The sequence below is a fragment of the Chiroxiphia lanceolata genome, chromosome 25 (genome assembly GCF_009829145.1).
Source record: "Chiroxiphia lanceolata isolate bChiLan1 chromosome 25, bChiLan1.pri, whole genome shotgun sequence".
In the NCBI taxonomy this organism is placed as follows: domain Eukaryota; kingdom Metazoa; phylum Chordata; class Aves; order Passeriformes; family Pipridae; genus Chiroxiphia; species Chiroxiphia lanceolata.
Window position 1 is genome coordinate 1,820,062 of NC_045661.1, and position 26,448 is coordinate 1,846,509.

A 26,448-nucleotide genomic window follows, 5' to 3' on the forward strand; every position below is an offset into this window, starting at 1 on the left:
GTCCGCCGCGCCGCGAAGCCTCATGAGAACTGTAGTCTCGCGAAGAGGCGCCGCCGCCGACCCATCTCCGTGGCCTCCGCCCACCCCCGCGGGAGGGGGAAAAAGAAAAAACAACCAAAAAAAAAGATCACAGAACGACCCCAAAACAATGTGTTTAAAAAGGAGAAAGAAAAGGGGAAGGAAAAGGGAAAGGAAAAAGGGAAGGGAAGGGAAAAGCGGTGCTGTCGCTCCCGGTCGCGGAGCGCTGCGCGGCACCGGCGCGGCAGGAGGCGGGACACGCCCCGCGGCGGCTCCCGCCAATCACCGCAGGCCGCCCCGCCCTCTGCGCATTTCCATTGGCTAACCTCGCCGTCACTCAGTGGGAGGCTCGCCCTCCAGCCCCGCCCCCTGCACCGCCTCCGCCAATCGCCGCAACCCTCTCCGCCCCACACGCGCCGCCATTGGCCCGCGGCGCTGTCAGTCAGCGGCGGCGGCGATGCCGGTGCCGGCGGCGGGCGCGGAGCCGCCGGGGCGCGGAGCCGCCGCCCGGCCCGGGCTCGGGCTCGGCGGGGCGGGCGGGCCGGGGCCGCACCGCCCGCGGGCCCCGCACCGGCCCCCCGGCCGCCGCCCGGAGCCGCCGCCGCCCCCCGCGGCCCCCGCGCCCCGCGCCCCGCTATGAAGCGGTGCCGCTCGGACGAGCTGCAGCAGCCCGAGGACGATCCCGCGGCGGAGCCGCCGCCCGGGCACGGCGGCATGGAGGGCAAGGCCGGGGAGGCGGCGGCGGCCAGCCCCGAGGCGGGCGCTGTCCCGCCGCAGCGCTCCAAGCCCCCCGACCTGAAGGTGAGCGGCGGGGACGTCCCGCTGGGACACGGGCTGGGGGGGAGGATCCCGATGGAGCATCCTATGGGATGCTGAGCGCCCCGCGGGGTCACCTGTGCGGTGGAGCTCGGGGGGTGCCGCCGTCCCCACCCCACGGTGCCGACCCTGCCACAGGTGTGACCTTGGAGGGTACGGGATGGCTCCGGGACGGGGGCGATCCCGGGAGGAGGGTGCTTCGGGGATGGGGACGGTGCTGGGGTGGGGAGGATCCTGGGAATAGGGTGCTCCTGGGGTGGGGAGGGTCCTGGATGAGGATGATTCTGGGATGGGGATGCTCCTGTTGTGGGGATGCTTCTGGATGGGTTTGCTCCAGGGATGGGGACGGTCCTGGAATGGGGAGGCTCCTGGGATGGGGATGGTCCAGGATGAGGATGCCCCTGGGATGGAGATGGTCGCAGGATTGGGATGGTCCTGGGATGAGGATACTCCTGGGATGAGGATGCTCCTAGATGAGGATGCTCCTAGATGAGGATGCTCCTAGATGAGGATGCTCCTAAATGAGGATGCTCCAGGGATGGAGACGGACCCAGGATGGGGATGGTCCTGCGATGAGGATGCTCCTGGGATGAGGAGCTGGCGGGATGAGGGTGGTCCCAGGCAGGGCTGACAGGGCTGTCCCCCCGCAGAGAGCCCGGTACATCCCTGCCCGGTGCGGGGGGGACGCTCCGGGAGGATCCGGGGCTGCGGCACCGGGAAGTGACGGTGTAGAAATGGCCCCGAGGCTGCTCCTCCCGGGCCTTCGGGCTGGGTCCGGTCAGGGAGGAAAACAAGTTCCGCGGCACCGCAGCGCTTGCGGGAGGGAAGGAGGCGATCCCGAGGGAGGGAAGGAGGAGGATGGGGCGGTCCCGTGGGAAATCGGGCGGAAAATTCCCGCGGGTTTGGAAGCAGGAGGAGCTCCAACCCCCCCCGGCTGTTCAACAGGGTCCCGCCGGCGAGGGCACGGTGGGGTTTCATCCTGCAGGGATGAATTCCCTGCAAGAAAAACCCCTGGAACTTGGGGGTTTCCAGGCGCTGCAGCGGCCGCGGGTTCGCTGTGGTGACACCGTGGTGGTCACACAGTGGTGGTCCAGAGGTGCTGCTTCCATTCCCTGGTTTGAAAAAGGCCTGGAAAAAGTGGGAGATGTCCCTTGGCACCCCTGGGCAGCCTGGGATGCAGGGTGGAGTCCCCTGCAGTGGACACCCCACCCGGCTGCTCAGCCTAGAAGGTCTCCCCAGCGTGGTCAAGGTCACGTGGAAGCCAAAAAGCAGGTCCAGGGCTGCCAGTGGCTACAGGCATCCCTTCCAGACAGGCACCAGGGATTAAAACCCCCGTTCCTACAGGAGAAAACTTGGCTGCTTTAAGCACAAGAAGCCCCATGGCTGCAGGATGTGGCACACGAGGCCTTTCCCTCCCTGTCCGAGCAGCAGCTCCTGCTCCCGAGGCTGTTTGGGCTCTGCTGTCGTGGGGTACAAAAAACAGCTGGAAGGGAGAGCCCCGAGCCAGGGCAAGGCACCTCCATGGGCTGTGAGGGTGGGCAGGCCCTGGCACAGGTTGCCCAGAGAAGCTGTGGCTGCCCCTGGATCCCTGGAAGTGTCCAAGGCCAGGTTGGATGAGAACCTGCTCTAGTAGAAGGTGCCCCTGCCTGTGGAACTGGATGAGCTTTAAGGCCCCTTCCAACCCAAAGCATTCTGTGACTCTGTGACTCCATGATTCTGTGCTCCATGGGGATGTGGAGCTCAGGGCTGTGCAAAGCTGGGACACCCTCACCCTGAGGAGGCTCAGCTTGGCTTAGCCAGGGCGGTGTTTCCCATGCACATCATCCCTCAGCATCACCCCCCGTCCTTTCTCCATCCCACCCAGGGCCCTTCTCACCTGCACAGGGGGTCAGGAAGGGGTGGGAGCGTGGGGCAGATGGCTGTGAGCAGCACCCCAAGCATTCCTGGGTCGGCACATCCAGCCTGGAGCTGGAGCTGGAGCTCAGCCGGCCCTGCAGCCTCACCCCGCCGGCAGCCCCGGCCGTGGCCAAATGCCCATTGATTTTATCGACCTGAGCGTGGTACCCTGCTGCAGGTTTGCTTCCAGTGCTCACCTCTAACGCGCCTGTAGCTCAGCAATTAATTACCTGCATGGAATAAATTCTCAGACTCGCTTCACTGGGCAGAGCAGATGGGAAGCTGTGCCCGGGAGCTGCCCGCAGCTTCCGTGGGGCTCTGCCACAGCCACCACGAGCAGCCACTTCACCCCCTGCTGCTGCAATTAGGGGCATCTTTAGTATAATCTGAGAGTTTTCCAGCCCCAAACCCCCTCTGGAGCTGCACAGTGGGGTGGGTCCAAGCTGGTCCCTCTGCTGTGCCCAGGCTGGCACGGTGCCACCCACCAAACCGACGGCCTCAGCTCCCCGTGGAGCAGAGTAAACTTTCCTTTGCTGCCCAGCTGAAGATGGATTTGAGCTGGCAAGCTGGAAACAAGAGGCTGCCTTGTGTCATCTCCATCCCTGAACCCCGGCAGATGCGTGGCAGCTCTCCCTTCCCCAGCCCTGCTCCTGCTCCTCTGCCCCCAGCGAGGGCTCCATTAGGGGAAAAGAGGGAAAGAATAAGTTCTGGCAAGGAGCAGGGCTGATGTGTGACACAGAGTTCTGCTCAACAATACAGCAGGTGGCAGGGATTGCTGTGCTCTGCAGCAGAGTGACTGGATCCATGCAAAGCACTGCAGAAGGAGACATCCAGCCTCTCGTGGCTGCCAGGGTGTCCCAGCACCACTTGGTCCCGCTCCCACTGTCCCCAAGCACCTCTGAGTGTTTCCCCTGGGTCTCTCTCTTGTTCTCGTGGTCTGATCTGGCCAAGGGCTGAAAGTTGAAGCCTGACATCATTCCCATCTCCAGTTTCACGATCCTGGTCTTCGTGGCTCCTGCCTTTCCCTCCTTTCAACCCGAAAGCCAAGAGAAGCAGGAATCCAGAGACATTGGCCTAAGCTCTTCCCGCTCCTCAGGGCCTGATCCAAACCCCACATCCATGAACAAAATGCTTCCCCTGGGCTTTGTGGAGCTGAGAAGGAGGCAGATGAGGGACAAGGGGAGGCCCTACCACAGGACTTCACTTCCCAGCACTGGGAGCAATGGGGTTGGGACAGGGGTGGCTGAAGGGGATGGAGTGAAGCATAAACCTCCCATTTCCTCCCACTCAGCTGGTTTATTTTTTTTGGAGATCCCAGGGGGATGGATGTGGGGGTGGAGACCCCTTGATGGGATTCATGGCAGTTCAGGGAGGATGGGGAGGATTCCTCTTCTCCATAAAGGTCACCAGCCCCTATTCTAAAGCCTGAGGCACATTTATATTTAATCCTGGGCACGAACAATTTTCCAGGCATATTTTGGTGCTGAAAGGACACGGCCAAGGTGAGCTGGCTCCCCTGTGGCTCTGGCATGGATGGAGCTGTTGTCAGGCAGCGGAGCAGCGCAGTCCCTGGAGCAGCCACATCCATCACCTCCCCGGGGCATCGCCCACCCAAAGCTCTGGGGTTGCTGGCAGGGACCCCCGGGGGTCTCTGCTGCACCCCAGGACCCCCTGGCCCCTCAGGGAGGGCAGAGCTTCCCCCCCAGGCAGGGTGTTCCCTGGAGTTTGTGCTGGGCACAGCGGAGGGGAGGGAGCACAGGGCCCTCCTGGGAGCTGCACTGGCATCCCAGCAGGAACAGGCTGGTGGTGGTGTGGGCTGCTCCATGCCCAGCTGCCTCTGATCCCACATCTGGTCCCCCCAGGATCCCCATCCTTGCCTCCCACTGGATTTCAGCCCTCAGCATCCCCCCAGTCCGTTGGGAGGTGAGAGCCGCGGCAGAGGCGGCCGTGAGCTGCCCCGGTCCCCCAGGAGCACATCTGGCACATCTGGCTCCTCTCAGCACCAGCAGCAGAGATCTCACCCTGGAAATGTCACCTGGGATGGGGAGCTCGGGAGGGGTCTGGAGCCCCCCACACCTGGGCAGAGAATTCCCTGTTTTTCGGGAGAGGCTCCGGGAGCTGCCTGTCTCTCCAGCGTGTCGGTAGTGCCTGAACCAACATGACTAACGGCTGTCACATGCTTGTTCCCTCCTGCTGGCCCCGGGAGGAGCAGTGTGCCTGTGGGGGAGTGCCTGATTTGCAGTTTTAGAACAGCTCCACGTTTGCCGTGGCGTTTTTTTGGCAGCGGGAGGAGCGGCAGAACGGGAGCTTGGGGTGCTCTGTGAGGTGGGGCTGAGAGGGGCAGCGGGGCTGTCACCCCCTGGGGACAACTCTGAGCCTGTCCCCCAGCCTGGCTGGGGGGTGCTGGGGGGTTTTAGGACCCCCTTGGTGGGGATCCAGAGGAGGATCAGCTGGAGGAAGCAGCAGGAGGACTGGAAACCCCACACAGGGAAGAGCAGGACCTGTTGGCTCCTGCTGCTGTTTGGGGTCTGTGAGCTGTGACCTCCTCTGTCTGGGGGGGGAATGAACCCCCTGTGCCTTAAAATAAGGAGTGCTGAGGGATGGGATGGGGTGGGAAGGGATGGGACTTCCCCTGTGTCTGTGCAGGGCTTCAAAGAGCCCCAGAGTCTCGGCTGGAGCCTCTGGGCGGGCCAGGGATGTAAATAATTAATAGTAATAATAACAATTGAGCAGGATTTCGCAGCGTGTGGCCGTGCTAGAAGGTCATGGCAACAAGATCCCCTCCTTGTGTGTCTGTCTGAAAGCCGAGTAAGAGGTTTGGATGTCGGGCTGGAAAGAGCTGGAAAACCATTTAGTGGGAAACTGGGAGGTTTCAGTGGCAGGAGAGCCACAGTGGGCAAGGGCAGCACCTGGCTCTCCCATGGGATGTTGCCAAAGGGCAGAGGCCAAGACAAAACAGCCATCCAAGTCACAGTTTTCCTGCAAGATACGTTGCTTTGGGTTAAAATGGGGTTTTTTCCCAGCTCTTCTCAGTGCAGGTGGAGCAGGGGCTGCTCCTTTGAACTCCACAGAAACAAGTCCCCGCCACCAAGCAGGAGACCCTGGCTGCATTAATGAAAAAGTCCAAAGAAACACAGATATTTTGGCATTAAAATCAGTGTTTTACAGCTGTTCACACTGAGAAATTAATCTCTGTATCCAGTTATTATTTTGCTGTTCCAAAAGCAGCCTGTGCAGATGATCTGTCCCAAGCCACCAGTGGTCTGGTGCCAGAAAAATACCTCGGCTTTGGAAGTGCAGGAATTTCCCAGGAGAAAACAGAGTTTTTACATCAGCAGATTCTCTGCAGAATCACCTCTTTGTGGCCACCACTCCCAGCAACTCCATGCAGACAAACCTTGAGCTCTGCGAGCCTTGGTCCCGTGGGTTCCAGCCTGGAGTAGCAGGGCTGGGATTCCTCTCTTTGCTTCCCTCCTCCTTTTTTTTCTTTTTCTCCATGCCTGCAGAGCCCCTGAAAGGTCCTTTCAGGAAAAACTTGGAAAGGGCCTGAGGAGAGTTTGTTTTAAAAGGCTCATTTCAGTCAGGTGGAGCTGTTGGACCAAAAACACCTGAGGGCTTCTGGCTCCCACCTCTGCGTTTGCTGCTGGGAAAACCTCTTCTCCTTCACTGCCAGCTCCACTTTTATGTTGTTTTCATCACCCTCGAGGAAGGGAGTTGGTTGTTCCTTTTCACTTGGACCTTCTAAAGAGCTGAGTGTGCCCCTGAGGATCTGCCATGCCCTCGAGGGGAGAAATCTGAGGGTTTAGTGTTATTACCTACCTAATGCAGCCTCTGTTTCCATAGAGACTCTATAAATAGAATAAAAATTTAAATCACTATTTCCCGAAGTAGCATTTCAGCTACCGTAGATTTATTATATATTTCCCAGGAAAAACCCAAAAGGATGGATATTCTCACCGTGAATGGCTGAGGGGAGGATTAAAGGCTTTGCCTGCAGAGTTTAGTGACACGGGAATCTCGTTGCTGGTTCCTTGTCAGCGTTGCAGGTGGGATGAGAATTAGGCCCTGCTGGGTTTGGACCTTGTGGCTTTAATATCTGGGATTTTTTAGGAGAAGGAGGGTCCTTTCTGTATGGCCGTGAAATCCTCCTCAGCCTGCAGCTCCTGGAGGTCGTGTCTGGAACATCAGAGCTTTTCCAAAATTCCCGGAGCCTTTGCCAAGTGCCCTCTGGGGCTGCAGAGAGCTCCCAGCTCCCGCTGGTTTCCGAGCAGGAGCTGCTGTCACGGGAACCAGCGTCCCTGGGGACAGTCCTGGCACAGTAAATCGGAGGTGAAGTGGCCCAGGACGTCAGCAGGGTCAGGATTGGCGTCCTCAGAACGGGGAATGCTCGGCTTGGCTCCAGAGTCGAGGCAGGGAACAGCGGGGCAGCCCCGTGCCCTGTGATCCGCCGGGTTCCTGGGGCTGCTCGAGGAGGGGAGAGGAGCTTTGGGTGTCCCAAGAGCCTTTACTTGCTGCCTGGCAGCCGTGATGGAGCAGGGATCGGGGGATCTGGGATCCGCTGAGCCCTTTGGAGCTGCTGGAAGTTGCTGCCCGCGCTGCTGCCCCCCCTGACTGGGCACACGGTGCAGAGGGCACCCGGCCAAAACCTGCCAGGGATGCAAATCTGGGCGATCCAGTGGCTGCAGGGAAACCTGTGCGGGCTGTAATCGGGAGCAGGATCTGTTCCACCATCCATATTGCATGACTGCAGTGTGGCCCTGGCCACCCCCATTCCCGGGAGCCCTCCTGGGAACAGCCTCGTGCTCCGTGGGAACGGCATTCCCACCCCTGGGAGAGGGACACCTCAGGGGCTGCATTTGGTGGCACAGGGCCATGAGCTGTGGTTTTACCCCCATAGGTGAGGCAAGGCCAGCCTGGACCATAGAAAATCCCACAGGGAAAAGCCCCCCACCCCTCCAATCCTTCCTGGAGCAGGTGGCTCCTGTGAGGCTCCAAAGCTGGGAATAACCTTGGCATTCCTACTGAAGGAAAAGGCTGCTCAGTGCCCTCTGCCTGTGGGGTTGGGGTCTCTGTGCAGCGTGTTGCCTCCAAACTCTGAGGGTCTTTCTGCTCTTCTTGCTAATTTAGGGATAACCAGGGCTCATTGGAGACCCCCTGTCACGTGGAATGCTGGTGGAGCCACCGTGCTCAGCCCTGTGCGCCAACAAACGGCCACTGATATTTAGGATTTTCCGCAGGGTGCTGGCAGCAGGGCTTGGGGACGGATCCCTTGGGGGACGGCCTGGGGGGTCCCCAGAACCCTCCAGGAGCTCTTTTTACCCCCTCAAAATCGGGAGCCGATTTCGGTCCGGCGCAAAGCTCCGTCCCTCGGAGCCGCGGGCGCCGCTAGCGGGGCGATGCCACGGCAGCCGCGGGAGTTGCTCTCCCCTGTTCCACAGAAAATCCAGCAGCTGTCCGAGGGCTCCATGTTCGGCCACGGCCTGAAGCACCTGTTCCACAGCCGCCGGCGCTCGCGGGAGCGGGAGCAGCAGCAGCAGCAGAACCCGCAGGACTCGCTGCCGCCGCCGCCGCCGCCCGGCGCGTCCGACCACGAGTCCCCCGACGAGAAGGAGCGTTCCCCGGAGATGCACCGCGTGTCCTACGCCGTGTCCCTGCACGACCTGCCCGCCCGGCCCACCGCCTTCAACCGCGTGCTGCAGCAGATCCGCTCCCGGCCCTCCATCAAGCGCGGCACGAGCCTGCACAGCGGCGGCCGCCGCGCCAAGAGCGGCTCCCTGGAGCCCCAGAAGGGCAGCCCCCACCTCGGGCGCAAGGCCCCCCAGGACAGCGGCCTCACGGCCATCCTGCATCAGCACCAGGGCCGGCCCAGGTCCTCCTCCACCACGGACACTGCCATCCTCCTGGCCGAGAGCGGGGCCGTCTACCTGCTCACCGAGGACACCGAGGGCCTGGCAGATAAGGTAGGGCTACTGGGGGGGAGCTGGGGGGGAGCTGGGGGGGCTCAGCCCGGGCAAAAGGAGGCTTAGGAGGGACCTTCCCGCTCTGATGGGAGTGGGGAGCCAGAGGGGAGTCAGGCTCTCCTCTCAGCGACAGGACAAGAGGGCACGGTCTTAAGCTGCTCCAGGGGATGTTTAGGTTGGACATTGGGAAGAATTTCTTTGCATGAAGGGTGATTAGACGTTGGAATGGGCTGCCCAGGGAGGTGGTGGAGTCACCATCTCTGGAGGTGTCCAAGGACAGGCTGGGTGTGGCACTCACTGTGTCTGGGTGAGGAGGTGGGGAGGGGTCACAAGTTGGACTTGGATGATCTTGGAGGGCTTTTCCAACCTCAGTGGTTCTGTGATTCTGTGGCTGCCCCCGGGCTGGGCTGAGAACACACTGCGGAGCCGGGGCAGGGCTGGGTGCAGAGCACCCCAAAGTGCTGCTGGGATGAGATTGTCCCCCCGGGGCAGCGCTGGTGGCACCAGACAGCAGATGGGAACCAGTCGGGTCTGGAGCTGCTGGGGTTGATGCTTCTCTTGTGGGGAAGTGAAGGCAGGGACATGCACTGGTCTGGTTCCCAGAGAGGGATTTGAGGGAAAGAAGAAAGGACCTGGCAAGAGCTCTGTGCCAGTGGGATGGGACCCCTGGCACGGGGTCTGAAGGAATCCTGGCAGCCCAGTGCTGGGCACCTGTAAGGGTTGAGCTGTGAATTGTCCCATCCAAAGTGATTTTTGAAGCAGTCCATGCCCAGCTGATGGACAGGATGGTGTTTCCATCTAGTGTTTAGTGCCATTAATTATGAACCAGCCGAGATTAGCCCAGCAGGCACATTGAGTTCACAGGGCAGGCAGGGAGAGGTGCTCCAGGAGCCAGTGGGATTCTCCATGTTGGCTTCTCTCCTTGCCCTTTGGAGCTCAGGGGGTGTCCCACTCTAAAACTGCTCTCTGCAGCCCTTAGGGCCAGAGGATACTTCTGTATCCTTCTTTTTTTTTTTTTTTTTTTTATAATTTACCTGGAAATACCAGCCGTGAGTTGGCAAAGCTTGGCATGGGGAGGTGGGCAGGCAGGCTCTGGCATCCCACGGGGGCTCCTGCTGGGTGGCTTTGTCAGGAATAGCTGTGCCATGGGGTGGCAGGGGCTGGGCAGAGCTGCCAGGGTGGGACAGCAGTGGGGTGTCAGATCCACGTGCTCCCCCAGGCAGTGGCACCCAGCGGGTGCAGGGGACGGGAGCGATGCTTCCCACGCGCCCCCCACCCAGACACTCCTCTCTGCTTGCTCTCCTGGAGGGAAATCTGAACCTGGACACTCCTTTTGCCCTCTGAGCTAATGGAAAAAGGCTCAACCAGATAGTTTTTCTTTCTGTTTCCCTGGGCAGTGGCAGTGCCAAGCTGCAGCTGACGCTCGTGGTGTGCGGCGGGTGCCAGCCCTGCTCCCCTGCCACCACCAGGACGTGGGAATCTGGGCCCAGAGGATGAACAACGTCATTATATCAGCAGCCTTGCAAGAAATGACTGCCCAGGTCCTCCTCTGCCCCCTCCAGGTCCTCCTCTCCCCGCTTTACTGTGTGCAGGTCAGGGCACTCTGACCCTTCCCTGCTCCTCCCCGCTGGAATGTGGCACACGGACCGAGTGCCCACGCAGGGGCAGGAGCAGCAGGTTGTTAACTGGAGCCAAAATTTCTTCCCTGTGGCATTGCCTTGCAAGGAGCCCAGTCCCAGTGAGCCCTCTGGGGTTATGGCCAAAGCTTTGATCCCTCTGGGACAGAAGCCCCCAGAGGGAGGCAAGAGCAGAGCAGGTCCGTGTCCACTCCCAGGGCAGCACAGAAAGGGGATGAATAATTAACTGCATATGACACAAAGAGTAATAAGAAGAGAGGAGATACTGGGGCCTTTGTGAGGCAGTGGAAAAATAACCTATTTAGAGAAACAAGAGCTACGTGATATTCTCGTGCCGGATTATTTTTCCATAGCCCTCAGGAGCCTCCTGCCCACAGCAAACCAGCTCCTTTTCCTCAGGGATGGCTGGTGTGGCCGTGCCCTGGGCTCCAGCACCCCCAGGAGGGGGGGTGACATTGGGCCAGGATTGCTTGGCATCGCTCCTGCCTTGTCCTCAGGGATCTGACACCTCCTCCCTGTCTCACCCTCAGGGGCTCCTGGGAAAGGGCTATTTTACCCCCCAAAAAATGTCATGCTGGATTTTCCCCCCATTGCATAAGGAGCACACACTGGATGAATCCTTCATGGGATCCCTCAGCAAGTGCCTAGTGATTTTTTTTTCCCTTTTCTTTTTTTTCTTGATTAAGTTCCTGCAGTTCTCCCTTTTACCTGCCATGGCTCCTCACCCCCTGGTCCCTGATGGCACCAGGCCACCTTCCACCCATATAGGTCCTGGCACACACAGTTCCTCCCCCCTGAACCCCTTAATTCTCTCCAGGTGGCAGGGAGCAGCTGGGGTGGCTGGAGAGGGACCCATGGAACAGTCTGGGAATTCGGTGCTGGGTGCCAGTTCCGACCAGGGCTCGTGGTGTACCCCGAGAGGTGCCTCGTGTGCCCCCCTGTGCTGCCCTGGGGAGCAGTGCCAAGGGCTCACCCCCTCCCAGGGCCAGCAGAGGACTGTCACCTGTGCCACACACTGGGGACAAGACGTAGCTTTGCTTTGTGATATCCACCTGGAGTGTGTATTCCGTGGTCTCCTCCACCCCCCTCCCCAGCCTTCCACCCCCCCTGTGCCCATCTCATGTGCGTGGGTGTGTTGGGGATGACTCGGGTCAGTTTGGGATCCCTCGGGTGAGTTTAGGATCCCTCGGGTGAGTTTGGGATCCCTCGGGTGAGTTTGGGATCCTTCGGGTCAGTTTGGGATCACTCGGATGAGTTTGGGATCCCTTGGGTGAATTTGGGGTCCCTCGAGTGAGTTTGGGATGACTCAGATGAGTTTGGGATCGCTTGGATGAGTTTGGGATCCCTCGGGTGAGTTTGGGATCCCTCGAGTGAGTTTGGGATCGCTTGGATGAGTTTGGGATCACTTGGATGAGTTTGGGATCCCTCAAGTGAGTTTGGGATCACTCAGATGAGTTTGGGATCACTTAGATGAGTTTGGGATCCCTCGGGTGAGTTTGGGATGACTCAGATGAGTTTGGGATGACTCGGGTGAGTTTGGGAGCACTCAGATGAGTTTGGGATGGCTCGGATGAGTTTGGGATGACTCGGACATCCCCTGCCTCCTGCTGGCAGCTCGGCACCAAGGGTTTGGCTGCCGGCGCTGCTCCGGGAGCCCGTGTGTGTCTCTGGTTTGCGCTTCAGAGGTCTCCGCTCACCCGCGAGCTGCGGGAGCATCCCTGGATCCCAGACCCCCCTCCCCTCCCGCCTCCCGCGGCTCTCCTGTTGGGCCGAGGTGGCACGTTCGGGGCGCACATCGCTGTCCATGTGCCCGACACACCGGGACGCGCCGGTGGCACGTGTGACAGCGGCGGTGACAGCGGCGGGGCCGGGGGGAGGCTGCGGGAGCGTGCGGGAGCCTGAGCTTTCTCCTGATCTCCCTAATCCCCGCGCTGGTGACCCGCCAGGCCGCCGGCAGGGGCGGGCACACGGGAATTACCGCCTGGCACGGACGACGAGGCCCCGGCGCCGGGGGTTGTGGGGGGCCGGGGGGGTCTCCCCGCAGCCCCCCATCCCCGCGGCCGGCGGGGTCTCCCCGCAGGCTCCCCGCGGGTCTCGCAGCCGAGCGCCGGTGCTGGCGGGGCAGAGCATCCCGGGGGGAGCCTCGCCCCCCGCGGGGCCGCCGGAGCTGGAGCGGGGCGGCCGCGGGGTTCTGTGCCTGGTGCTGCCGGGGAGCTGCGCGGACGCCTGCGGGGACTGCGGGATGGTCCATGTGCAGGTGAGCCCCGCCTCGGCACGGGGGGTCCCCCCGGGGAGGGGGGGGAGCGGCGCGGGGGCAGCGGCGGGGCCGGTGGCCGTTAGAGGGCGGCGTTACCGCAGCGCTGCGCTCCGTCCGTCCGTCCGTCCGTCTGTCGGTCCGTCTGTCCGCCTTCTCCCCGCGTCCCACGGGGGGGGGTCCATCACAAGTGTCGCGAGTGCCGGTGCTCAGCGCGGCTCGGACCCGCCGAGCGTCCCCCGGGGGGTGCGAGGGGCCGGACCCCGGTCGGGCTCGCTGCCCTCGGTGTCCCTCGGCAAGTGACAGCGCCAGCTGCCACCGCTGCCCGCGTGGCCCCCCCGGGCCCCTCCCGCGGCCGCCTTGGCCTCCCGGAGCAGATGCTTCTCCTGTGAGACGCTGGAGGAACGGGGGGAGCAGGGGGGCTTTGTGCCGTGTCTCAGCTTCGGGCTCCCACCGGCCGTGAGCCACACTTATTTAAGGGATCACAACCCAAGCGGGCTGTTTCCCTGCTCCCATCTCCTCTCCCCACGGCCCTCTCCCTGCCCCAGCCCTGCAGGAGAGGGTCTGCAGTGTCCTGGGGCTCTGCCTTGCAGGGGGGACCTGTCCTTACACCCCCAACGCTGCTGTCCTGCTGCCTCAAGGGCACCAACCCCCTGGACACAGGGCGGGATTCATCCCTCTAAATTTAGATTCCCCCCGGGTCAGTGGCTATATCAGGGCCAGACGGATTACAGGCAGCAGGGAGAAACCTGGAATTCCTGGGCACCCCCTTGGGATGGCTGTGGCCCGTGGGGGCAGAGGGATTTGGGGTGGCTGAGGGGCTGTGGGACAGCTCAGCCTTCGCCGAGGCAGCTTGGGGATGGCAGGCAAAGTTCACTGTCCCTGCCCTGGCATCTGCTCTCTGGCACGTCCAGCTCAGCCCTGGGCTCCCTCCAGCCCTCCTGGCATCCAGCTGCCTTCAGTTCCAGGGGGAGGATGGGGTTTCTCCCTCCTACGGCTCCGGTTTCCCAGGACTGGTCTCAGTCCACAACTGGGACAGGGATGGGGACTCTGCACAACCCACCTGTGGTTGTCCCCACATCCACCCCAGGCAGGAGTTTCCCAGGCAGGGGGTTTCCCCTCGTTCCCTGCCTCAGTTTCCCCAGCTGGGAACCGGAGCCAGCACATCCATGCGTCGGTGAAGTCTCGTGCATCTCTTCGGGAGGATTTGCTGGCAGAGGCAAAGCACGTCCTCCCCTCCCACCCAAACTCCCAGCGAGTTCTGGTGTTGAAATCCCAGGGAAGGAGGTAAAACAGGCCAGTGGTGGCTGCAAAAGGGAAAAAGAGGCAATGGTGGTGTAAAGCTGCCCTCCCTGCAGCCCTCAGCCCCGTGGCTGGGCATCCCTTGGGCACCTGGATCCCAGGGGGGTGAGCTGGGAAGCACCAGGGTGCGGAGACCCTACAAGTGCCCAGGGTTTTGAGGGGGAATTACTGACCTTGGCTGCAAACTGAGCTCCCCCCAGGCCATCCCGGAGCTGGAGGTGTGAGAGCCTTTGTGCCCAGGGGAGCTCCCACCTCCCCACCTCCACCTCCCCACGTGTGGCAGGGGAATGAGTCTGCCAGCCAAGGGGGGGGGGCGGTGGGAACTCGTTCCCACACTCCCATCGGGATGGTGCTTCCAGGAGCGCTTTGCAACAAGCAGATAATAGCTGTGAAGACAAAGGCAGGCGAGATTGCTGCTTAATTAATTCAGGAGAAGAATATCAGACTGTGGTACTGATTCACCCCGTGCTGAAGACACCGCGTTCCCCAGCCTGGCTGACATATGGCTGCTGATTCCAGCCCACCAGCAGCTCCTGCTCCCGTCAGGCAGCGCTGCCAGCGCCACGATCCCGTGGGATTTGGGGTCTGTTGGTGTGTGGGATGGATGCCCAGGGCGCAGGGTTTGGGGAGCAGGGTTCATGTCCGTGTGCTGGGATGTCTCCCAGCCATCCCTGCCACTGGGCTGGGGTGCGATGCGTCATCCTGACCCTCCTGAGTCAGGATGAGCAAAGCAGGGTCCTGCCTTGGGACTCCTCACCTCTCCCTGCTTCCCCCTCAAATCCTCCGTGCAAAAGCTCCCCAAAATCCCTCCTGGCTGCACAAACACCCTGTTGGAGGTGTGGAACCCAGCTGCTGGTGGGTTTAGGGCTGGGTCACAACTGCTGGAGCCCCCAGGGTTATTCCCTCCAGCAGAAACAACAGCAGGAATTTTTTTCTAAATACTCTCCAGGGCCCTGAATAGCTTCACCCAGGAGGGCTGGTCACTGAATCATCCCTGCAGAGGTGTGACCTGCAGGCCCAGGCCACAGGGGACAGTCCCCAGCCTGGAGGATGTGGTGTGGAATTAGGGGACACTGGGATCTGTGTGGGGTGGACGGGCACAGAGGCTCAGGGACTTCCCAAGGGAGGTTCCTGGGATCTGCCTGTCTGTCCTTCTCCGGGTGCCATGAGCCCTGTGGGATGGGATTCCCACTCCTAGGCCAGGACTTGGGATGTTCTGGGTAATTCCCTTGCTAAACCACCACCTTCCCTGTGCCAGGAGGGGTTTGGAATCGTGTGGAAGGGAGTCTGTGCCCCTGGGAGGGGAAATGCTGCACCACTGCTCCCCCTGGCTTTGCTGGGCATTAATGAGCGATGCTGTTGCTTCTGCAATTGTTTGTTAACCTTCCTCTTGTGCTGGGAAGCTGAGGGCAGGTGGTTTCCTAGGAATCCAGCCCCTGAGATCCCCAGTAAATCCCCAAAACACTCTCCAGGTCTCGCTGCCTGCACAGACTCATCCTGAACATCCCAGCCTTTATCAAGTCCTCGCTCCATCAGCGTCCTCTGGGGAAATCCATGTTCCTCTGTCCTTCCCCAGGCCAGGGACAGCCCAGCAGGTCAGGCAGGGTTTGTGGGGGGCACTGCTGGGTGGGCTGTGTCACAGCACCAGGGCAGGGCAGTGCCTGGCAGCCCCAAAAACCGCTGAGGGAAGCAGATGGGTTTCGGGGCCAGCCTTAAAGGAGGGAAGTGGAAAGCAGATTTCGGAGCAGGAAGGGTGCTTTGCACAGTGTCCTGTGCAGCTGGGTAATGTTCCTGTCCTGCTGAGACGGCAGAAGAGTGATGGGAAGTGACCTTTGACTCCTGTGCTAAAAGGAGAAGTGATGCTATGAGAGATACCAACCCCGAGCTGACCGTCCCTCCTCATCTGCCCCGTGTCATGCCCGAGGCATCCACGGCCCGAGGCTTGGCCAGGCTGCTGAATCCACCCTCTGGGCTCAGGGGGACGGCTGAGCAGCAGTGCCAGCCCACGGGAGACACACTGCTCCTACCCAGGCTGGCGAGGAGCCCCGTGTGCTGCCAGCGCCGTCCCCGTGGGCAGCGCCGCGGCGTCACCGTGGGCTCCGGCCCTTCCCCACGGCCCCACAGCGTCCGTGCAGCACCAGGAGGAAGCTCTGCCCCGTCCTCACCCTTCCCCGGCCTGGCTGAGCACCACATGGTAGGCACAGCTGGTTTCTGCTCCTGCTGGGTTTAATTTTCCAGGGAATCTGCTCTTCTCTCTGTGCCTTTCGGGATGGTCGGTGCCGGTGCCGCCGCGGTGGGAGCCCGGGCTGGAAGCGGGCAAGGATTTTAGTTGTTGGTGTTGAGCTGTGTGTTGGCAGCTTCACATCACAGATTGGGCCATGCCAGGCTGCTCCAGCTCTGCCTTCTCCCTGCTCCTGGCACCCAGTGGTGCCCGGAGAGCTGGAGCACAGGCACCAGTGCTGGTCCAGGAGGGCCTGGCATTGCCCAGGTCTCAAGCAGCACAGCTCGGGGTGCAGCATTGCTCTCCAGCGTGGCAGGCTGCACTTGCAGGGCACAGATGGCTGTGGGACAGCCTGGGAGGTGATGCAGGGCACGAGGCTGAGCAGTGCTGGGCCGGCTCAGCTGTGGGAGCAGCACAGGCTTCCCCATTACACATGGATCTAGGTCACGGTCAGCTCATCGCTCCGGCCTGCTCCGCTCCACGGCCGGCTGCAAATACTCCCTAAGCTCTTGTTGCCTCGTTGCTTTTTTTTTTTTTTGAGGAATAACTAAAGCAGAGAGCTGCAAAGGAACCTGTCCCAGTTAGCCCCGTGTCTGTGGCCACGGTGGGTTTGAGGTTTCAGCATCAGCAGGGCTTTGGTCTGGCACAGCTCTGGGCTTCAACTCTGCTTCCTTCAATCGCTCTTATCCAGGCCTGTTCCATCAACCCTGCTCCGTGCAGCCCCACGGGTCTGGGGTGACTCAAACACTCAAGCTCCAGGTCTGCTTCTCACCCTTTGGCTCCTCAGCAGCTCTGCTGGCCCAGGAATAAATGCAGTGCCCAGGGGGTGACTCCAGACTGCCACTGGCTTCTGCTGTACCCGAGCCTGTGCTCGTCCCCGCTTGCTTTTCAGACATCCCATTTAATATCTTTTTGAATTGCACATGAATCTCCAACACCTATATCTGGTCAGCCAGCTGGGTGTGTTTTCTGTGCCTTGCACCTTCTCCCGTGACAGAATCGGGTCAGTGCCTTTCCCTCCATGGGAGAGGACAGATCCAGGTCCATCCAGTGCCCACCGAGGGCAAAGAAACCTCCTGGTCCTGGCAGGGGTGGCTGGTTCCCATTTAGCTGCCTCAGGCTGCCCAGCTCCGTGCAGAATGACTGTGTTTTCCCCGTGTGCCTGTTCCACCGGGGTTTTTCCCTGATGGATGCCCTCCCCCTGCCTCTGCCAGGCTGTACGTGCTGCTCTGTGACACAGCAGATGCCAGGAGCCCGTCCCGACCCCCTGCGTCAGGGCCCAGGCAGCGTATGGGGCTGGAGGCGTGTGAATATCCCGGCACGGGGACGAGAGGGGGGTTTTGCGTTACAGCCCTGAAAGCTCCAGTCGCTGGGAGCTGTAAACAGCTCCGGCAGATTTCCTGAGTCGGCAATCCCGGCGGAGCCATCGCCTCCGTCCCCGCGCTCCCCCAGCGCCTGGGGCCAGCCCTGCCGGGGTTGCAGGGGGGGGTCATCCTCATCCTTCTCCTCCTCCTCCTCCCTCCCTGCTGCTCCCCCAAAACTTCGCTGCCATCAGCTGCTGCTCTCTCCCCGGCCGGGCAGCGGGCCATGGCAGCCGGCACTGCCCGGGCATCGCTGCGGGGACACGGCCGAGCCACCCACGCCAACTAGCCCCGGGGCACCCCAGCGCTGCCCGCCATGGAGGTAGGTCCTGGCAGCTGTCTGGGGTCCGAGTGAGGCGATGGGGAGGATGGTGATGGGCAGAGAGACCCGCGGGGGGGGTTCGGTACCTCCGCTCCTGGTGCGCGGCGAACGGAACCCACCAGGGCCGTGCCGGGTGGGAAACTCCTCTGGGAGCTGAATCCCCGAACGTGCCTCCCTGCATTATGTAAGGAAAATGGTTCTCAGGCTGGTAAATCAGCGGAGGCAGCTGCTGCCAGCCCGCTGTGCCCATCCAGGGATGGCACGGGAGCAGGGAGCGGGCAGGGCTGGAGGGGGACACGGGCTGCCCGCCTCGGGCACTGCTGCAGGCTCCAAAGCAGGGTGGGAAGTGTGAGTCAGGGCTCCTGCTTCTATTTTCAACAGCTGGGGTGGGTCTGGTGGGAATAACAGCTCTGTTCCGGGAGGCTCAGGGCTGGGAAGGCACGTGGGGATGGGGACAGGGACACTCTGGGTGTCCCTGGTCACGCTGGGCAGTCACTGGCTCACAGGATGCCGTGCTGAGTTACACGGATAAAGTGCTCTGGGGAAGAGGGGCCACATTTAATGACTGCCCCAAAATCACCCTCCCCACATGCACTACCCACCTGCATTTCCCTACTGGCCGTGGCCTCTCCCCCGTGGCTTTCCACAGCCACAAAGGGACCCAGCCACGGTGACACCTTTGCTGTGGAGCCGCCGGATTAGCGCAGCAGCTCCCTGCATGTGCCCTGCATCCAGCATCCCTCAGCAGCCCAGTGGCCCTTGTTTTTCCCATGCCTGAAGGTGCACGTGGTCCTTCCCACGGCCTTTGTATCCCAGCCAGGAATCACAGCCACACTTTGCAGGGAGAGTCCTCGCTCCAGGGGGGGATGCAGCACGAGCCGCGGCATTAACTCATCCAACCGTGCTTCCCAGTGGGCTGGAGGGCTTGGAAAACAGAATAGTTCAGGGTATGAGTAAGTGCCTCGAGAGTTTCGCTCTGAACTTTGCAATAATTGTGCAATTTCTTAAGGAGGGGCTTAAATCCAGCCAGGGGTGTGCAGGGAGGGAGACCCGGGGCTGCACTGCAGGGCCCCAGCCCCGAGCTCCTCACCTGCCTGCTGGGCTTCCCTCCACCAAACCTGCAGCACCAAAGAACCCAGCATTGCATAATTGTGCCAGGCCATGGCCCTCTAAGCACTGTTTGCTCAGCTTATTAGCTCGAGCCTTTTGCATATCTCAGCTCTCCTGGGCCGAGTTCTGTTGATAAGAATAATTTCCCTCCCTGCGTCCTGCATTCCTCCCGCATCCCACATCACCCCTGGCTCTCCCCTCCGAGCCTGCCTGGAAAACAAGTGCTGGAAAACAGCACTTTCATTTTGATGTGCCTACCAGAGGGCTTTCTGCATGTAGGGAAAGTGTGGCTTTTAATAATCCCCCTGTTAAATCCACTGCACAGTCATTTAGGCTTGCTGGGATTTAGCAGGCAGTGTCTGTTAATGCTGCAGAGATCTGTAGTGTGGGGTTTTTTTGGTTGTTGTTTTCAAAGCAATAACCTGATGTGCCTTTCCTATGATCTGTCCTGTGTCTGAGAGAGAGCAGGGCACAGGATTTCATCCCAGCCCTGTCAGCATGGATGGGCAGCACTGGATCTGTGCAGTTCACCACCCATCCTGCCCCTCCCTCCCCCCTGTGCTCCCAAATATAATCCCTTGAATAAATCCCAGAATCCCAGAATGGTTTGGGTTGGAAGAGACCTTAAAGATCATCTTATTCCAACCCCCTGCCACGGACAGGGACACCTTCCACTAGCCCAGGTTGCTCCAACCTGGCCTTGGACATCTCCAGGGATGGAGCATCCACAGCTTCCCTGGGCACCCTGTGCCAGGGCCTCCCCACCCTCACAGGGAAGAGTTTCTTCCCACTATCCCCTCTAAACCTACTCTCTTTCCAATCCAAAAGATTGGCTTTGCAGGGGTGATTCCCAAACCTTTCCCTCTTTGGAAACTTCCCCCCTGGGCTGGCCCAGCCAGGGTTTCCCGTTTCGGTATCTCCGGACCTGCCTTTTCCTCTGCCAGGGGCAGTTTTTCCCTCTCTCTCTGCACAGAGTTGCACATCTGGACAAAAAGTCTGTTTCCTGCTGTTTCTAATTTTTGCCTCTCGATAAGAAACCAAAGCAAAACCCTTCGTGGAGGGCCCAGCCTGGCTGAGTGGCTAAGAATAGCCTGGCAGCAGGGGCTGAAAACTCGGCAGTTAATTTGTTGGGAATTAATGTTTATTTAAAAATCACCACTCCAGACAGTGAGTCCAGCTGGTTTCTGCCTTTTACTCTCATCCTCCAGCCCATGCCCCAAATTACAGAGTGGAGAGAGACCAAAAGCCCTTGGGGAGGGGGCTGGGGCTGCTCCTGAGGAAGCTGAGAACTCCAGATGAAGTTCCAACACCCCCAGACTCCCAGCAGGACAACAGGGAAGGAGGAGATGCAAGTGAATAACAGGAGGGCAGTGTTGGCTCTGGCTTTTCCAAGCCCCCTGGGGACCTGCTGCAGATGGGAATGTTCACAAGCAGCATCTTGAGAACATTCCTCCCTCCTGCACCCGGCATTTCCTGGAGATAACACACTCCTAAGCAATGATCTCGCAGTATTATCCCTATTAAGGGGTCATTCGGGGAAAGTGTGATGGAAATTAGAAATTATTCAGGTCTGCCAACAGTATTTAACTTTCAAGCAGCTCTTAATTAGAAGCCAGGAGCCATTTATACAACCAGGGAGGTTTTGCATAAGAATCTGCATATAAAACCCAGCAACTGGAAAGATTTAGTGATTTATGGGTTTTTTTTTTCCCCCAAGTGGCCAAGCAGCAAGTCCAGGTTGGAGAGCACGAGGCAGGACCTGGGTTGCAGTCCAAACCCTGCCAGTGATTTTAAATGTGGCCTCGGGCAAGTGATTTCCTCTCCCAAAGCTCCAGTTTTTTCTGTCTGTAAAAAGGAATTCGGTATTTGTCCGAATTTCCCGGGTGGCAGCTCGTGTTTCTGAGAGGAGTTTGGCATTGCTAGGTGAGGAGGACTGGAAAAGCAAGCCAAGGAATCCCTGCACTTGCAGCTCTGGGATCAGGAGCTGATCCCAAGTCACCCACAGCTCGGGGTTAGGGCAGAGCTTCTCTTGGGCTGAACTCCCGGGGGCATCCAGGCTGAAAGCCAGGCTGAAAGCGAGACTAAAATACCTCTGGGTTGCTCAATCCCTGTGCTCTCCGCTGCTTGGGTGGGAGATCTGATGATGGATTCCAGTTGTCCTCTCTCCTTTCCCTGGCTGGCAAGTCCAGCAGCCCAGAAAGGCAGGTCCCTGTCCCTGCACAGGACAAGGGCAGAAAGTCAAGGCGAGCTCCCGGTGGCAGCAGATGCTCCTTGGTGAAAACCACTGGGAAAACCCAGCCCCAAAGCCCTGATTGTTTGGCTGCTGTGCTCCCTCACTGGTGTATTCCCGGGATGCCAGCAGGGGTGGTGTGGCCGGGAAATGTTCAACCAGTTGGAAAACAACCCAACACCTTGGAAAACAACCCCACACCTCGCTGTCGCTCTGGTTAACTATTCTCCTGCCCAGCTTGTCCTCTGTTCCGTGCCCCCTGTCCCCTCCCCGGGGTGTCTTCTCCCTCCCCTGAGCATGACCCCGCTCTCTCTTCTCTGGCAGCTGGACAAGGGGGACGTGACCACTCTGAACCTGCCCCCGGGCGCCGGGCACGGCGACGCCGACGGCACCGTGTGCCTGGACGTGCCCGATGGCACCCCCGACCCGCACCGGACCAAAGCCGCCATCGAGCACCTGCACCAGAAGATCCTCAAGATCACGGAGCAGATCAAGATCGAGCAGGAGGCGCGGGATGACAACGTGGCCGAGTACCTGAAGCTGGCCAACAACGCGGACAAGCAGCAGGCGTCGCGCATCAAGCAGGTGTTCGAGAAGAAGAACCAGAAGTCGGCGCAGACCATCGCGCAGCTGCACAAGAAGCTGGAGCACTACCACAAGAAGCTGAAGGAGATCGAGCAGAACGGCCCCTCCCGCCAGCCCAAGGATGTGTTCCGGGACATGCACCAGGGCCTCAAGGACGTGGGGGCCAACGTGCGCTCCAGCATCAGCGGCTTCAGCGGCGGCGTGGTGGAGGGCGTCAAGGGCGGCCTCTCGGGGCTCTCCCAGGCCACCCACACGGCCGTGGTGTCCAAGCCGCGCGAGTTCGCCAGCCTCATCCGCAACAAGTTCGGCAGCGCCGACAACATCGCCCACCTGAAGGACACGCTGGACGACGGGCACCCCGAGGAGGCCTCGCGGGCGCTCAGCGGCAGCGCCACGCTGGTGTCCAGCCCCAAGTACGGCAGCGACGACGAGTGTTCCAGCGCCACGTCGGGCTCCGCCGGCGGCAGCAACTCCGGCGCGGGGCCCGGCGGGCTGGGGAGCCCCAAGTCCAACACGCTGGACAGCCACCACAACAACTTCGACACCATCCTGGAGGAGCTGCGGGAGATCAAGGACAGCCAGTCCCACCTGGAGGACTCCATGGAGGACCTCAAGGCGCAGCTGCAGCGCGATTACACCTACATGACGCAGTGCCTGCAGGAAGAGCGGTACAGGTAGGGGTGGAGGGGGGGCCTGTGTCACCCAGGGGGGCTCTTTGGGGACCATAAGCCACCGTCCTGGGCTTGCCCAGCTGAGCGCTGCGTTCCAGGGACGTGGAATGTCCCCACTGCCCTCCTCGCTGCTGGACCCTCATGGAGGATCTTGTGGTGTTTTCCCTCAGCAGCCACAACCGGGGGGGTTGGAGGGGCTGGGTGGAGTCCCCAGTGACGGGGGAAGGAGCACAGGGGGGTCTCAGGGAGATCTGCCCAGCTCAGTGCCCCTCCTGCACAGGTACGAGCGCCTGGAGGAGCAGCTGAACGACCTCACGGAGCTGCACCAGAACGAAATGACCAACCTGAAGCAGGAGCTGGCCAGCATGGAGGAGAAGGTGGCCTACCAGTCCTACGAGAGGGCACGGGACATCCAGGTAGGGCAGGGTGAGGGCTCAGCCCCCTCACTGCACCCTCCATCCACGGGGAGAGGGAGAGACCCTGGACTGGGATAGAGGGTGGGGAAGGGGGATCCCTTTTCCTGCCACCCTCCAGGTCACAGCAAGAAGCAGGTAACTAAACCATGTCCCCAAAACCATAGAATGGGTTGGATTGGAAGAGACAGTAAAGCTCATCTCCTTCCACCCCCTGCCATAGGCAGGGACACCTTCCACCAGCCCAGGTTGCTCCAAGCCCCATCCAACCTGGCCTTGGACACTTCCAGGGATCCAGGGGCAGCCACAGCTTCTCTGGGCAACCTGTGCCAGGGCCTCCCCCTCCTCCCAGGGAAGAATTCCTTCCCAGTATCCCTTCTAACCCAGCCTTCTGGCAGTGGGAAGCCTTTCCCCCTTGTCCTGTCACTCCCACACCCCTGCAAAGAGGAATCCCAGCGAGTCCCTGCTGTGCTGGTGTCCCCGGGTGCTCCAGGCCACCACAGTCCCCCTGTCCCAGTTCAGCTCATTTTCCCTGCTGGGGTGGGTCCTCCCAACACCCTCCAGCCCAGCCAGAGCAAAACCTCCCCGCAGCAAAGTCCGGGAGGGTGGGACAGGCACCGAAATCCCTGGGGGAGGAATCCCTGGAGCCGCTGACCCACCGCCCCTCACAGGAGGCCGTGGAGTCCTGCCTGACGCGGGTGACCAAGCTGGAGCTGCAGCAGCAGCAGCAGCAGGTGGTGCAGCTGGAAGGGGTGGAAAACGCCAACGCCCGGGCCCTGCTGGGCAAGTTCATCAACGTCATCCTGGCCCTCATGGCCGTGCTGCTCGTCTTCGTCTCCACCATCGCCAACTTCATCACGCCGCTCATGAAGACCCGCATGCGCATCCTCAGCACCGCCCTGCTCGTCCTCCTCCTCTTCTTCCTCTGGAAGCACTGGGACTCCATCAGCTACTTCCTGGAGCACGTCCTGCTCCCCAGCTGATCCCGCAGCTCGAGGGGGGGGGCTTTCCATTTCCCACCGAGGAGAGGGAGGAGGGCACGGGGGTCCAAAAGCCTTCGGGGTTGTTTCTTCACGCGCTCGGTCCGGCTGCTTTCCCGGCCCTCGGTGACCGCCTGGAGTTGGAGTTGGGATCCCTCAGTCAGTCCTCTGGGGTGTTTGGGGAGGGTGGGATGGGGAACGAGGAGGAGATGTGGGAGACATTTTTGGTTTATGGGGCGCTGGGTTTTTCTAGGGGGGTTTTGGATGGTTTTTTACCCCGAAGTCCGTGGGAAGGAGATCTTCTGCAGGGCTCTTCAGGTGGTGGGAAGGATTGAGCTGGACCAAGCCTGGCTCCAGGAGAGCTTCCTGCAGAGAGAGGAGAGGGGTTAATTGGGGCTGGGTTTTCCCTTTCGTCCTTGACCATCAAGGTGGGAAAAGCTCAGTTCTGGAATGGAGCGAAAGCAAAGCACGTGGTGATGGAGAAAGCGGGTCCAAGGCAAACACAGCAGGACACACACATCCCACCAGCCTCTCCCGAGCCCAGCCCAGCCCAGCCAGGACAGAGCAGGGCTGTGACAATGTCCTGGTGTCCCCACAGGGGCTGGGCAGACACAGGGGACCCGGTGCTGCCGACGGCACCGGCACGAGCGAGATCCCCTCCGCTGGTTTCATTTATTTATTTCCCAGTTCTTTGGCTTTAGTTGATCCAATCTCTTCAGGGACACCTGGACTTTCTGGCATCACGCCTCTGAGTTCTGCAGCCTCTGCCCCGTGTCGTGTGTGTGTGCGTGTGTGCGGTTTTTAATTTAATTCCAGACTCTGTTTCCATTTGTGAATCAAAGCTGGTGGGGCACGGGGGTGGGGGAGCAGCTGCCTCCCAGCCCCACCCCAGAGCACAGCATGCTGTCTCGGATGTTTCTTAAATTATTTCATACATATATATTTATGTAATATATCTATACACACACATATATATATAAATATATATATATAAGTACGTGCACAGCCAGGTCCTCCTCTGGTGCAAAACCACCGGCTTTGAGGCCCTGAACCACTTTGCCTCAGCTGAGAATTTGGCCCTTAACATTTTTCCATGGCACTTCCCAGGGCTGGCACAGAGCACAGGGAGCTGGGGAGGGTTGTTGGGGGTCTCACAGATGCACGTGGAGGAGAAGCTGCATGTCCTCTCCCACCTCCTCTGTGCTCCCAGGGCCGAGCCAGCCCACCCTGCATCCCCTCAGCACTTGAGCATCACCTCTCACACCAGCACAGCTTGAGCATCACAGCTCCTCTGGCATCTGGGAGGTGACACGGGTTTGGGATCAGAGAGGACCTTCAGCCAGGCCCCTGTGCAGGAGCAGGGCTGGGCCCAGGTGGGACACACAGGTATGGACAGGCCACACCTTTGTGGAGGCTCCCTGGGGCCCCTTGCTGCAGGTGACACCCAGGGCACCCCCTCTCTGGGGAGAACAGTCACATTTATCCCCGTGAACTTCATCTGAGCAAGGTGGGCCTGCCCAGAGCTGGGGGACCTGCCCCAGCCTGGGGTCCAGCAGAGCTCCCTGCCCTGCCACATCCCAGCCAGGAGCACCTTGCACCAGGTCAGCCCTTATTCCGTGAGACACCTGTAAGAACAAAGCAGAGAGTAATTAAATTCCAAAGCCAGAGCTCCCTAAACTCATCTCCATCCGCTGAGCCCAGACCCTGAGAGCCCGTTGGGGGGACCCCAGGGGTGCAGCTGCCCCCACCCTGCCAGCCCCACGCCCGGAGGGAGGGAAGTGGATGGGGAAAAACCCTCTTTGCTGGTGGTTCTCAGCGTCGCAGGCAGAGGGGGGCTGCGGGCAGGGGGACGCGGCACCGCGGACCTGCAGCCACAGGAGGGCCCCCGGTCCCCACCGCAGATCCAGGAGCGTCTTCCCTTCCCGCCGGGCTGGGGCAGGGGCAGGGTGGGGGCCCAGGGTGGAGTCCCCAACCCCAATTAGCGCCTTAACCCCTTCCTGCCCTCAGCGCAGCGCTGCCCCAGCGCCACAGCTCAGCACCAGCAGCCAGAGAATCCCAGAATGGCTTGACTTGGAAGGAACCTTAAAGCTCATCTCCTTCCACCCCCTGCCATGGGCAGGGACACCTTCCACCAGCCCAAGTTGCTCCAAGCCCCGTCCAACCTGGCCTGGGACACTTCCAGGGATGGGGCAGCCACAGCTTCTCTGGGCAACCTGTGCCAGGGCCTCACTACCCTTATTTAAAAAAATGCCTTCCTTATATCCCATCTAAGCCGACCCTCTTTTAGTTTAAAACCATTTTACCCCTTGTCCTGTCACACAATCGGTGTGGAGATTTTGGGGCAGGAGCCCCACACATGTGAGCCCTGCCACCCCCCCCAGCCTGTGACACTTGGGGACATTCACATCAGAACGGTCATGTCCTGGCACTGCCCAGTCCCTGTGACCTCCTTGGCAGCAGCCAGAGGAGGCCCCGGTGCTGGGGCAGCGTCAGAGCTCCTCCAGCCTGCTGGGTGATGCCATCCCAGCGGGAATTTCGGCACCTCCCGTTCCCAGACCTGCCCGTCCCTCTCCCTGCTCCTCACTTCCCCTCCATCCTGCCCCACGGATGGATTGTGCCAGCCAGGAATGTCACCTCACTGCCCCTCCAGCATCCTCCCACTCCCCAGGCAG

At 60.6% G+C, this 26,448-nt stretch overlaps 1 protein-coding gene across 1 annotated transcript; it reads left to right on the plus strand.

Moving 5' to 3' along the window:
- Window positions 1-692: 692 nt before the first annotated feature.
- On the plus strand, window positions 693-24,677 carry TMCC2 (transmembrane and coiled-coil domain family 2). The gene is made up of 5 exons (XM_032710725.1): window positions 693-819; window positions 8,169-8,690; window positions 21,452-22,386; window positions 22,664-22,799; window positions 23,468-24,677. The coding sequence occupies exons 1-5, from the start codon at window positions 733-735 to the stop codon at window positions 23,777-23,779; spliced, it is 1,992 nt and encodes a 663-aa protein (XP_032566616.1). The 5' UTR covers window positions 693-732; the 3' UTR covers window positions 23,780-24,677.
- Window positions 24,678-26,448: the final 1,771 nt, after the last annotated feature.

Bases quoted from the DNA above. Each gene is read 5' to 3' on its own strand.
- TMCC2 (XM_032710725.1), top strand. From the start codon at position 733: ATGGAGGGCAAGGCCGGGGAGGCGGCGGCGGCCAGCCCCGAGGCGGGC. The intron at 22,387-22,663 runs GTAGGGGTGGAG...CCTCCTGCACAG, and splicing joins CTGCAGGAAGAGCGGTACAG to GTACGAGCGCCTGGAGGAGC. The intron at 22,800-23,467 runs GTAGGGCAGGGT...CGCCCCTCACAG, and splicing joins AGAGGGCACGGGACATCCAG to GAGGCCGTGGAGTCCTGCCT.